Genomic DNA, 13,304 nt, shown 5'->3' on the forward strand with positions numbered 1-13,304 from the left:
AATGTGCGCTTATGTGTGTGTATGTGTAGACCTCGTATAAACACGTGACCTTCTGCAATGTATGTATATTTGGTCTTACTGGATGAAGAGGGATTTCTGCCTGTTTAGGCGTAGTAAAATATCTTGCGTCCAGCGATCTAGTGCAAAATGCGTTGTTTCCAGTGAAGTTATTGCTGTGTTGGTTAGATGAGTACAGGTAGAGGAACTCGGGTTTGGTTTCTGATTTCTCTCTATACTGCAGCTATTGTACATGTTTACATGTATGCTGATGTATATGTACATCTTCATTTACATGATTGAACTATGAACAGTGGTTTCAATGGTACTATTACATCAACACAGTTCTTGATAGAAGAAGTAAAGGGAATGATGTGAAGAAGAAAATGATAAGTGTGATATCATGGGCTATTGTGTATTGGTTTATTGGTGTAAACCATTTTGTTCAGCACACCTGATTTTATTTAATGAAGAACTGATTAGATTAACTAGGTGCTGGATGGAAACTATACATAGCAGAGCTTTGGAAATGGTGTCACTACCACAGAAATTCTTACTGCAGTCAAATGTGTATTAAAAATGTATTTCTGTGTATTTGTATTACTTGTAATATTTGTGTTTTCTGAGTAAATAACTGTTTACCATCGCAATAAGTAGCTTTATTATTTGTAATAGTAATTTGGCTAGAACATCCATATGACAGCATTTATTTATTTGGCTAGTGATATTGGAGTTAGATGAATGGCAGGGATAAGGGATGTTGATGTCGATGCAGGGAACTTGTGCAATGCAACTGTATTACAGAGAGCAAGCAAGTGAAGTGTTGGGAGTCTTGCTCAAGGGCTCTTCTTGATGTAGTGTGAAATGCTTTTCTCAAGTGGGGAATTGAACCCCAGTCTGTTGTGTGAACAGTAATGTTGTTATCCACCATGCTGTACCAACTGACCATAACATATAACATAACTGATCCTGGACTTTAACTGTGAAAGTGCTCAAATAGATCAAGACAGTTTTCAGATTCTTTTTTAAACATTAGAGCATTTGGCAGGTGAGAACAGCCTGCATATCTGTAACTTTCTCCTCCAAGAATAATTATGCTAATCCAAGCTAATCCAAGGAAAACACAGCGAAAACGAGAACAGTTAAAACTGTGAGAGAAAGAAACAGACAAGAAACACAAAGCTAATGAAATCATTTGGAAGCAATTAGGGAACCAAACCAGAAGGTAAACAAGGAGCGGGATAAGGAGGTAACCACAAACTGATATACAGTACAGCTTATACACAAAGAAAGACTATGAAATATGAATGAGATTAAATGAACATTACAAAAAGGTGTGTACAATTAACACAGCAACAGTGGAACAACCATAATTAGGGAGATAAGCTGAAAGATACATTATTAACATCAGCTAATTCTACATTTAGAGTTTTTCCTGTTTGTTTGTTTTCGTTTGTGAGAATATATTACAATGTCCGAAGAACCCAAGTCACTTTTTGCTCACTGTATTTAGACTCCAGTGCTTTTGAATCAGTTCTCCACAGATAATAAACTGTACGTTAATTACTCTACAACTCTGTGTGTGAGCCCAACTCAGCTCTGCAACCATTTTTATTGTGTGGATGTTTCAGAGAACTCAGCATTCAGTAGCTCATCATTTTTTTAGCAGATGAACATTATTGCATGCATTCCTTCTGCCTTTATTTGGTATACATAGAGAGAGAGTGCATGAAATCAGGGAAGTGCTCAGGATAAGACTATGCGTGCATCATTAGTGAAACAGCTTCAGTTGCTGTATATAGAAAAACATATTGTTGTAATTCCCACCCAAGAAACTTGTATCTGCGGAACTTTATAGGGGAGGGGAAGAAAACAAAAACCTAAACATTTAATGAAAGTCAATGTAAAAGATTTCCCTTTCATTTTTTGAGAATTCATCATGTCATTTTGATATAATAAAAATAACATCTGCCAGATTTACATTATGAAGATACATGACAAGGTTTTTACATTACAATATCCTTTTTATCACAATATTGACACGCGTCATATAGTGAATGCATCTCAATTTGTAAACCAGATTAATATGATTTTGTATTATAGTTGCCTGAAAGTCTCTCTCTCTCTCTCTTTTTCAGGGGTATGTTTCCTTTGCCTGGTGGACGTGGTACCAGTCAAGAACGAGGATGGCGTGGTGATCATGTTCATCCTAAACTTTGAAGTCATGAACGAGGAAAAACTGCTTGACCCCACCCAGGAGCTCAACCACAGACTGCCTCTCCCCTGGCGCTCCACAAGTACTGTTCTTCTCTTCCATTAATACTATTAATTAGTATTAACCACTGACTGCATACATAATGAATAATAATAAACTATTGACCTCTCTCTCTATCTCTCTCTCTCTCTCCTAGATCAAGTGCGGCGTATCCGACTACGTCTGCCTCTCCTGCAGTCCCAGAGTAAGAGCAGGTCGTCTCTGAAGGAGGACGCCGAATCTGGCCGTGGGGGAGTAGGCATTCCTGGATCTGCATGCTCCAGGCCGGGTAGTAGTCACGAGTCTCTGGCCCTGGCTGAGCTCCTGTCCCTACCTGAGCACGAGCAGGTCCGCCCTACCACTGCAGGCCCTACCCTGTCCTCCTCGCTGTGGCCCGAGGACCGTCGCACCCTGTTGGGCACGGAGCCTACGCCACCCCCGCCAGCCCCTCCACATCCGTCTGCGCTCCCACTGGGCCAGTCCTCACCCCGACCGCAGAGGCTCAACCCAGACGCCTCAGCCTCCAACTGCAGCCTGGCGCATAGCCGGTCACGCGAGAGCTTCCACAGCATGCGTCGAGCGTCGTCAGTGGATGACATCGAGGCCATGAGGCCAGAGTGGGAACGCAAACACCGCAACAGGCCCTCTAGCAGCAGCACCGGTGAGCAGGCTGGACTGGAAGAGCAAAATTTGACTGAAAGTTTATCAGTACATAAGAGATTTTCTCTTAATTTGGCGATTCTAGAACAGTATCATCTAAGTATTATTCATCATTATGGGTATGAGTGCACTCCGGCCTATTGTATCTCCCAAATTGCAGAGTAGTACTCTAATGTCATTAGAGGAACTCATAATAGACTGCAGCTTTCTGCTGCTTTAGTGTTACTTGCTGGAGTGCCTTGGAGCAATGATAAAATATTAAGTGATGTAATGTGAAAAGACCTAAGTGAGGCAGGTACTGAATGTCACAGACTGCTGAAAGAGGCAGGGGTTTAGTGAGACTGGTGAGGCAGGAACTGAATGAAGCAGGTACTGAATGAGGAAGACACTTAATGAGAGATGCTGATGCATCAGGCAATTAACGATGAAGGTGCTGAATGATGCCAAGCCTGTATGACAGAATGAGGCAGTAAGTTAATTATTTAGATGCTGAACGAGAGGCAGGTATGGTAAGGGGGGCTGAGCAACTTCCACTTTTGTAAGTCACTCTGGATAAAAGGTTAAATAATAGATGTTCAATGAGACAAGAAATCTATTGTATAGAGACTGAATGATGGATGTACAGAAAAGGCAGATACTGAATAAGAAAGGTGCTCAATGAGACAGGTACTTAAATAGGCAGGTGTTGAATGATGCTGGTACTTAATGAAGCAGTTGAAGAATAAGGCAGATACTCAATTAAGTAGGTACTGAATGTGGCAAGTACTGAATTATGCTGACCTGAATAAGACAGATGGTGGAAGAGCAGGTACTGAGTGAGGAATTAATTAGGTATGAATGAAAGAGATACTAAATTAGGGATGTACTGATAGAGGCATGTGTAGATGAGACGAGCAGTAAATGAATCAGAATCTGAAAGAGGGCGGTACTGAATGAAGACAATATGAATGAGGCAAGTACTAAATGAGGCAGATACTATATCAGATGCATGCTGAATTACGCAGGTTCTGTTTGACAGAATCACTGGATAATGCAAATACTAAATGTGTCATGTACTGAATAACACATGCTTCATAAAGCAAGTACTGAATGATGCTAGAACTGAATGTGGGAGATATTGAAAACGGTACTTTAAAAGTGCAGCTGTGCATTAGGCTAATGGTTTAGAGCATAACCATTCACTTCTCTTTTCAGGTGCCGTGAACAACAAGTCCAGCATCCTGAACTCTACCTCTGACTCTGACCTCATGCGCTACCGGACCATCAGCAAGATCCCCCAAATCACGCTCAACTTTGTGGACTTTAAACCAGATCCCCTCATCGCTCTGCCTCCAGGAGAGATGGACATCATCGCTCCCTGCAAACTTATCGACCGCACACACAACGTCACAGAGAAGGTCACGCAGGTGAGGAGTGAGCACATTCCTCTGTTTGGGCTGGATTTCTGGAGTCTGTCTTTTTATGGCCTGGTCAATATATTGATGAATTAGATCATTTGGTGGTTTGAAGAACAGGCTGCACAGTGCTGGTGTTGAATTTATGAGGCATATAGTTTAGGTCATGCAGTCCCGTTCATTGCTTTGCATGGTTTAGAACTTTTTGAAGGAAATGCCTGACGAGAAGGATTGTGGTGAATCACTGAGCTGGTGTTTGAAGGATTATCTGACATGCTGGCTCTGCCAGGTTTGATAATGTGCTAGTCGTGTCTTGGCTGGTTCTGCCGTTTTGGTCTTTGCACGATTTAGAGGTCTATAAGCCACTGGCTTATTCTCTGGAGCCTCTGGCATTTGGCTGCATTGCCTAGGAATAATCATGATATGTTCAGTGCTCAGTTTTGGTATGTCAGTGTAAGACTGTCAGCTTTTACATGGGAGCGGACAGGAGTCCCATACTGTATGGCTCGATGCCATCATTCACATGGCAGCAATAATGTGCCAGAAGTGCTGAATCTACAGTTGAGTGACAGCAGTGAGTGATTTTGCCTTGACGAGTCATGAGTAAAGAAATTATTCCATTGCTTGTTGTTTATCTGCTTGACCTATATTGGGCCCAGCTGATCTTATTGCCAGTTTTATGACTATTAGCAATGCTGTGCAACACTAGTCTAATGCTAAACTCCAGAATTTTCATCAAAAAGATAAATACTACTAGTTGGTGTTTTGGGCTTTGGTTGTTTCCCCTGACTGAGCATAACTGAGTTAAGCTAATGCACCTTTATGCCGTGCTGATGGACTGCTCTCTCTGTGTGGCTCTGCAGAAATAAAAAGGCCGATTGATGGCTCTGGGTGAAATGATGATAGATGAGGCTGCTGGGACTGTACATTGTGGTATGAGACTTTTTAAGCTAATCAAGTTTGGGGAGGGCAGATTTATGACCAATGCTCTCTGCCACAGCAGCATGAGGTTAGGTTTTTGGTCATGGTTTTTGCACTGTGACAGTACTGCTCCTCAAAGATTTCTATGGAAGTATCGAACACCATGGTTCTTGGAAAGACCTTTCATTGCTATAGAACCTTTACATTATGTTGAGTTTCCTTAAACTTTAAAGGTAACATGAAATGCATTTACTGAATACTCCAAATTCTTTAATTATATAAATATACACCCTGTTGTAACCCTGCTTATGCCACCAAGATGACCCACAGTAGCCATAAGGCATAGCCTAGCCTAGCTAGATAGTGTTGCTGTCCTCTCAGTGCAGTAAGAGATTATTAGATAACTTGACTGGCTAGGGTTACGATTTTAGACGATACCCAAGGCAGTTTCCCCAAGGGGCCTTTTTCCACAGCTCCCGGATATGCTCCTCCGAACTGCGCTTTTCCCGGTTGATGACTGGGCTTCTCCAAATGGTGCCTCTACAAGTCCACTTTTAACCTAGCTGGGCTTCTCTTCTGTGGGCCAGCAAAGTCTCAGAAAACTGTCTGCATATATCAAAAACTCCATGTATTCCCAAAGCGACTGTTGTCTTTTCCCTGTCACAGCTTTGACTGGAATACTAGGGGACTGGGTCTATGTAGATTTTTTGGGTAGGATCATAAATATAATGAGTCAAGACTGTTTACAGTATTGTAACTTCCATGTACCATCTATGCCAGGGTAAATGCATTTTTTATGCTAAGGCACCTTTTCTACAATAATGATTCTTTAACCCCTTAATCTGGAACCACCTGCAAAGCAATGCAAACTGCTTGTTCCTAAGTTATGCCCAAGGGGGAAAAAGTATTTTAAAAGTATAGAAAAAGTTAAATAGAACTTTTATATTGTGCAGATGTCGTGTGTAGAAAATCTGAATATGGAGTTTGTCCCGTCAGAAATGTGGGTAATTTGGGGGGGGAGGGTGCCTTTTTTGTTACTTGTGATGGCCATTAGATATTTAGAGGTCAAAAATTAAATGTAAATGAAAATTATACCTGCAGAAAAGCCAGTCAACAAAAACATAAACAGTAGTACTAACATCTTAAACAGAAAAAGAATTAGCAGAAATAATAGCTACTCCAGTTCCTCTGCAGTTCATATAGACAAGGGCTCACTCATCAATCATCTCAGAGCTAAAAGCATGTTCTGTTCTTTGTTTTTTGTATCATTATCGATAAAGCACTATGATTAGTACTTTACACTGAGATCTTTGATGCGTAGGCCCAGGCTTAGCATGTCTAAGTGTGTGCTATGAGGTGCGGTGTTTGTGTGTTCTGTGTACTGCTTGCTATTGAACTGCATGAATTACTCCACTTTAACACTTGGTAGATCACAGGTACACCTGACTGATGCCAGTCATGCAGAGGTGGCCTTTAATTGAGCCATCAGCTTCTCTAGGGTCCCTCGCTTCTCCCAGAGAGCTGTTGTCAGGCTGGTGGCGGGTGGGGTTGTCATGGCGATGGAGGGCTGTCTCCGTCTGGTGGAGCGTTTCTGACTGCTCAGCTCATGTTTGCAGTCTGACACGCTGTTGTGATCATTCAACTTCTTTTCTGATCTTCCACAGCAGAATCAGATCAGGAAGAATTCGCTAATCATTGCCGCAGTGAGTGTTTACAGACTGATATACCTACACATGACTCTGCATGAGAGTTAGATTCTCTCTGTGTGTGTGTGTGTGTGTGTGAGAGTGTGTTGTGCTTTAAGCTTTCACTTTCTTGGTTGGGCTGCTCATTTGGCCTCTCATCTGTTTGACACACACACACACACACACACTGTACAGTATGTTTCATTCAGGTGAAAGCAAGGGCACTCCAACCCTGCAAACTTACTGCAGCCACAGGGTGAGATGCTTTGCAGAACACAACGCATAGCACCGCAAATTTGCCCAGGTTTGTAAATTAATGTGTGTGTGTGTATGTGTGTGTGTGTGGCTGTTTCCTCCCAACAACACAAAGACTAACATTCTGGATTCTTTACAGTACAGTGTAGGGGTGTGAGTGTGTCTGACTGTGTAGTTCAGGCGCAGAAAAATGGATGGAGGTCACAGTGCTCATGCAGAAGACACCAGCTGTGCCTTTAATTCATGTTGGGATATTTTTATCACATGCACACCTCCCCACACACACACATACACAGACATACCCACACATACGCAAACATATACACACAGTCCTGTAAAAAATAGGACACCCCACGAAAGCACCATTTGTCTTTTTTTAGCATATTGGACATTTGATCTTCATTTTAATCATTTTGAGAGATGGTTGTACACTTTATAAATACCCCTTCTGATAAATGCATTCAGCTACTTAAGGTTACACCCATTGCTGACACAGATGTGCAAATGCACACACATACATCTTTTAATTTTTTTTAACCTATTGTCACAGTGACTAATGCCAGGAGTGGGCTAGATGGGTATAAAGCCCCACAGTGTTAAGCTGTGGAGCAGTGGAGCTGTGCTCTCTGGGACGATGACACTCCGTCCAATGTTTTTGGGATGAGTTATGATGTTGAGCATGAGGTAGAGTGGTGATCATCCAACATCCTGACCTCACTAATGCTCTTGTTGCTGAATGCAATCAGATCCCCTCAGCAATGCTCCAAAATGTAGTATGGCAGGAGAGACAGTTACTCCAATGAAATCAGGATAAACACTTCAGAAAAAACAATGAATGCAACAAGAGATGGAGATGCTGCCTGCTGTAACTTGTGTGTCCTGCTGGTGGCAGTAGGAGGCAGCACAGTTACATCAGAGTGATACTATATGAAGAAGCTTGGAGAAACTCATGTGATTTAAACCATATGCTGTTTAAGAATGGTTTAATAACTAAATGTGGGCTCATATCCAAAATGCATTTAGATCTAGATTCAGTATGTTGAAGCACATAAAGGTATAAAAAAGCATCAGTCTGAACATGATCATACAACTGCATTGAAAGGTGCAGTGGAAAGGTAGAGCAGATTACAATCAATTATAATATTATTCAATTAGTTCTGCATCCATTTTAACCAAAATTCAAAATGCCTTTCCTAAAGAATCATATTCAGACTGAAATATTGTAATATCATAGATTCACATTCATACAGTAGGTAGTGATGTTGTAGTTCATTATGTATTAGTCCCTGTTTTAATTGGATTGAAAAAGAGTGTATGTATGCGTGTGATGTAAGGTCCAGACCATGAGCTGGTGGACCAGTGTGACTGATCTGTGTGTGTATGTGTGTGTGTGTGTGTGTGTGACATAGTCTGCTGTAATGAAGAGGCTATAAGAGTGTTCAGCTCAGTGCATAAGCAGTCAAGCAGCAATTACCCACAGTCCTATAGGTCTGACTTTTACTTTATACACCACTCCAGACTAGCGATGCCACACACTTACACACATGCACACTGCAAGTTCACATGGTCATTATCCATCACCATTCTGAACAGTACTGTATGTAGCTGCTGTTGTTTTTCTGCCCAGTGAGAATTCCTGCTTCCTTCAGGCTTCCCTAAGGATCTTTTCCAGCCTGCCAAAACAGGAATGAGGCAGAGACAATAAGCTACAAGCAGTGGTGGGAAATTGGTAGGAACTGATGAACATGTGAACATGAGTTGTCCAGAAAATGCAGGATAGAAAACTTAGAAGACGTCTTTCAGGTACTCAGCCTGTGCAGATTTTATGCACTGTCCTGTCTAGCAAGTTGTTGCCCTCACCTTGATTATTCTATGTATAAACCTATTAAGCATAACCCAACTTCCCCCAACCAGTTACATCAATGGAAAGAGATCCCCACAGGACCACCAATGACCAACATTGACTCCAATATTGTTGTGGCATGTCAGTGTGTGTGGCTTTAATGAAACTGTATGAGATGCAGCAGCATTGTCAGAGTATTCTGTAAGGGGATAATAAGCAGAATGCCAATAAAATGTGAGAATTATGAAATACCTTTATAACTGTAAGTTCATGTAGAAGTAGCAAAGCCACCAAATTGGGTTATGAAGTAAATAATTCAAAACAGTGTGTATTTAGAACAGCGTGTGATTCAATAGGAGGACATGAGAGGACAGGAAAGAGCTAATGCAATGGTTCTTTTAGTTTTTATTGATTGGTGATAATGCAATCAAAAATCCTGGAGTGAAAACAACCCAATTTAGGTCATTTCCACAGTTCACTGCTGGGTTAATATATAACAGAACACAGAGGATCAAACTCACACAGCATTACTGGGTTGACCCAGCAAAAGGATTTAAAAATAAACTAAATATATGGTTACTTTATATATGGAACTGTAGAAAATGAAATCACACATTCTCAACTTGCTGTGGATATTCTGACTTGTTTGTTCCATGCTGTCAAAAGAAAATTAGAAAATAAACTTGGAAAGCTTAAAAAATTCACTGTATCCGAACACTGTATCCATAACTTGTTTGGTTAACTTGCTAGGTTAGCTTATAAACTCTATGTTGACAATGTTCCTGTGAATTCGCCAGTAACCCAGCTGCTGGGCTTTACAATAACTACCCCGAACTACCCAGCACTTTCTAAACAACCCAGCAAAACAGGTACAACACAACCCAGCAGTTTTCAGTGTCACATGACCATTTTAATGTGAATCCTATGGTCATACATTAACAAATACATGATGTGTTTATAATCATCTCCTGCTACAGATTAAGGAGAGAGAAATGGTGGCTGTTCAAAAATAAAAACAAAATAAATGGCGAAATTAATGCAAATTAAGTCACAAGGCAGCTTAGTGGATAAAACCACCACCCCTCCACAGGATCGCCTTCCAGATAGATGCACCCCTGCTATACTAATAAAAGCCATTAGGATAAACTCCTAATGTGACATGTATAAAAAGTTATTGAATGTTGCTGTCACACAAAAAACTTGTATCTCCAAAATGTCAACTTTACAAGAGAAAACTTTCAAAGGTTAACTTTCAGTGGAAGTCGATATGAAAGGAAAAAGTTTTGGAGTCATGTTGTTGCCATATTGGTCCATGTAATCTATATGTAATCACATGATGGGTTAATCACATGATGGGTGGATGCATATGGGTCTTTATATACGAGCAATACAAAGCTCTATTTGGTAGCTCTAATTTGCTAGTTTTGCCAAGCTTAAGTACGACTACTCAGTGAATTGTCGGGATTTTCCTTAAGATTAAGCGGATGCAAGTCTGTTAATCCGTGCATTTTGCATTTAGAACACAACGGTGCCATCACTTATCATCTATATAATTAAACACTATTATATTTGTCACATAGAAACAGAGTGCACCTGCTTTACCTTGTCTGTTGCTGCATCCAATGGGGTTGTGTTCTTACAGATAGGTCATATAATACAGGGGAAATAAGTTAGCCAAAGAGAAACTTGTGAGATGTAGACAGGCAGTTAGATGCTGACAGTGGCTTTCTAATTCCATTTTCTGTAGACGACTGGGTCGGCCTCATAAGCAATATGCATTATGGATGAGAAAAGCATGAAGAAATAGCCCTTCATATCTAATGTGATTTGCCACCTAGCTTGCCCCTCTCTCCCTCCGTGAGTGCTACATCTTGTACAATTTTAAAACATCTGGAGTCCCACAGAGGAAGACGCATTATGCTTTCAAGCTCCCTCCGCTGCAGTTAATCAACATCTGATGATACTTTCTTACATCAGAACTCTGCCCACAGCCTGGTCACGATCTCTATTAGGAGCAGTATGTCTGTCATAGTTGCTGTACTTCATAGCACTAACCACTGGTTCAGAATCAGCTTACGATGCTGTAGCCTTGAGCTTTAATGGCATGAGCAACATATTCCCCTTGACTTAATGTCAAGACCAGTGAACACTCATACTTCCTCCAAATATGAAATTGCAACTCTTTGCTTAGTTATTAATGAGCTTTACTATGCTCAAATACAATTATTTTTAATATATTATATAATTATAATATAGTTAATTAATTGCATAGTGCATTCTGTATCAACAGTCTACAACATCTCTTGTCAACGAAGGACAGTTAAAATCCTGCATAATAAAACTTTTTATGCTGTGAAAAATATCAGTAAACTTAAAAGGTCTTTTCAACTTTAAATCTAAAGTCAACTTTCTGCAGCAAAAAAGCATCCTGGAACGCACAACACACAGATGGGCTACAACAACAGATAACACTGGGTTTCACTCCTGTCAGCCAAGAACAGAAAGCTGAGGCTGCAGTGGCCACAGGTTCACTTTAACTGGACAGTTGAAGACAGGAGAAATGTAGCCTGGTCTGATGAATCTCGATTTCTGCAGAGACACACAGATGGTATGGTCAGAAATTGGCACCAACAGCATGAATCTATGGACTCAACTTGCCTTCTGTCAGCAGTTCAGGTTGATGGAGATGGTGTAATAGTGTGGGGAATGTTTTATGGCTCATTTTGGGCTTGTTAATCCCATAATCAGCCTTCACTTGTATGGCACAGCCTATTTGAGTTATGTTGCTGACCATGTGCATCCCTTTATGGCCATAATTCGTCTCCTAAAGGCTTCCAGTATGTTAATGCACCATGTCGCAAGTCATCTCAACTAGTTTCATTGACATCACAATGAGTGCAGTGTTCTTTAGTGGCCTCCCCAGTCACCAGATCATTGTACAAAAGTGGGATGTACGCTTTTGACATCTTGTGGAGTCTATGCCATGAAATGTTGACGGAGGCCAGTGTTATTATCCATTACTAGTAAAGGGTTCCTAATGTAGGTTTCACCAAAACTTTCACCAGTTTTTTGCTTTTTTACCAGTAATAACTATGACTTCTATGTGTTAAGGAGACTGTCCTTGAGGTGGTCAGTTGTCAATGCCTTTATTTTCCCCTACTTGGCGGGCAGCAGCTATAGGGGTTTTGATTGATGCAGGCCGAAGCGCTGGACAGCTGTTTGAAGTTTTGAATGATTATTGTTCTCAGGGTCATAGGGTATAGCCTACCCTAATGTCTTTGAAGTGTCTGTGTTCAGTCCAAGGCAACATTTGCCTGAAGGCCCAGAGTCAGATGCTAGTGCAACACAGAGAGATACAGCTATTAATATTGCTCTGTGATGTTCTCTACTGACTGCACATATTGCTGTCTTTAATAAATATTATAAATATTCCTCTTGAAGTAGCTACTGGTGTAAGCTCTGTGATGTGTTTTTCATGTCAGCATGTACGTATAATCATCTCTTAGAAGTTGCAGCTATCGTTTGTGCCATTTAAATAATTATGTAATATAAGGAGAATGTACAGTAAACCCCCTTCATAGAAATCTATTAGTGGAAAGACATGGAATAGATGGGCTGCTAGTACAGGTCTGGAATCGGGTACTTCAGCAAGCCCAGTCTTCATTTGGTAGGTTAACGAGTGTAGAGCTTAATGGCTAGATCACCCAATTCAGCCATGAAGAGGTTTTCCAGCCATGCAATTTTTAACAACTGATGGCATACGTGCCCTTTCAGAGTCACTGGTGCCCTTTATGTTGGCACCTGCTGTTTAACACAACCTGCTGCCCTTCCTCTCCATCTCTCTCTCACGCTCTTTCTTTTTTTTCTTTCCAGCGTTGGCTCTCTCGCCCCATGCTCTGATTTACGTGTATGTGTGTGTGCAGGGTAGATTTTTTCATGCAACTGATTGCAATGCCCTGCTGCTGACAAGCTGCCACCCCTGTGCGTGTGTCAGGGTGTCTGCATGTGGGTGCTTACAAGAGTGCGTATGTGTGTTGTGTGTATATGGGGTTGGTAGCGTGCAGCTGCTCCAAAGGTGATGAAAGACTGGTGCTGAAGCTCACGAAAGGAGGGAAGGTAATGAGTAGAGTGCACATAAAAGGGGTAGTTACAACCCCCCCCCCCCTCCCTTTATCCCAGTGTAGCCCCATGTTTTACTCTGGAGCTGAGAGGCTAATGTCGCTAAAAGGGTGATCATAATAGCTTTACAAATATCAATACCAAGCCATGCTCTGGGATAGTTTACATCATGAACA

At 41.2% G+C, this 13,304-nt stretch overlaps 1 protein-coding gene across 1 annotated transcript in view; it reads left to right on the forward strand.

Moving 5' to 3' along the window:
• Positions 1 to 13,304, forward strand: part of kcnh2b (potassium voltage-gated channel, subfamily H (eag-related), member 2b) — a 252,552-nt gene that overhangs the window by 137,715 nt on the left and 101,533 nt on the right. Inside the window, exons 3-5 of the mRNA XM_072679981.1 lie at positions 2,136 to 2,294; positions 2,409 to 2,912; positions 4,106 to 4,317. Coding sequence (XP_072536082.1) covers positions 2,136 to 2,294; positions 2,409 to 2,912; positions 4,106 to 4,317 — 875 coding nt within the window. The remainder of the gene's footprint in view (positions 1 to 2,135; positions 2,295 to 2,408; positions 2,913 to 4,105; positions 4,318 to 13,304) is intronic.

The sequence above is a fragment of the Salminus brasiliensis genome, chromosome 5 (genome assembly GCF_030463535.1).
Source record: "Salminus brasiliensis chromosome 5, fSalBra1.hap2, whole genome shotgun sequence".
NCBI classification, from domain to species: Eukaryota; Metazoa; Chordata; class Actinopteri; order Characiformes; family Bryconidae; genus Salminus; species Salminus brasiliensis.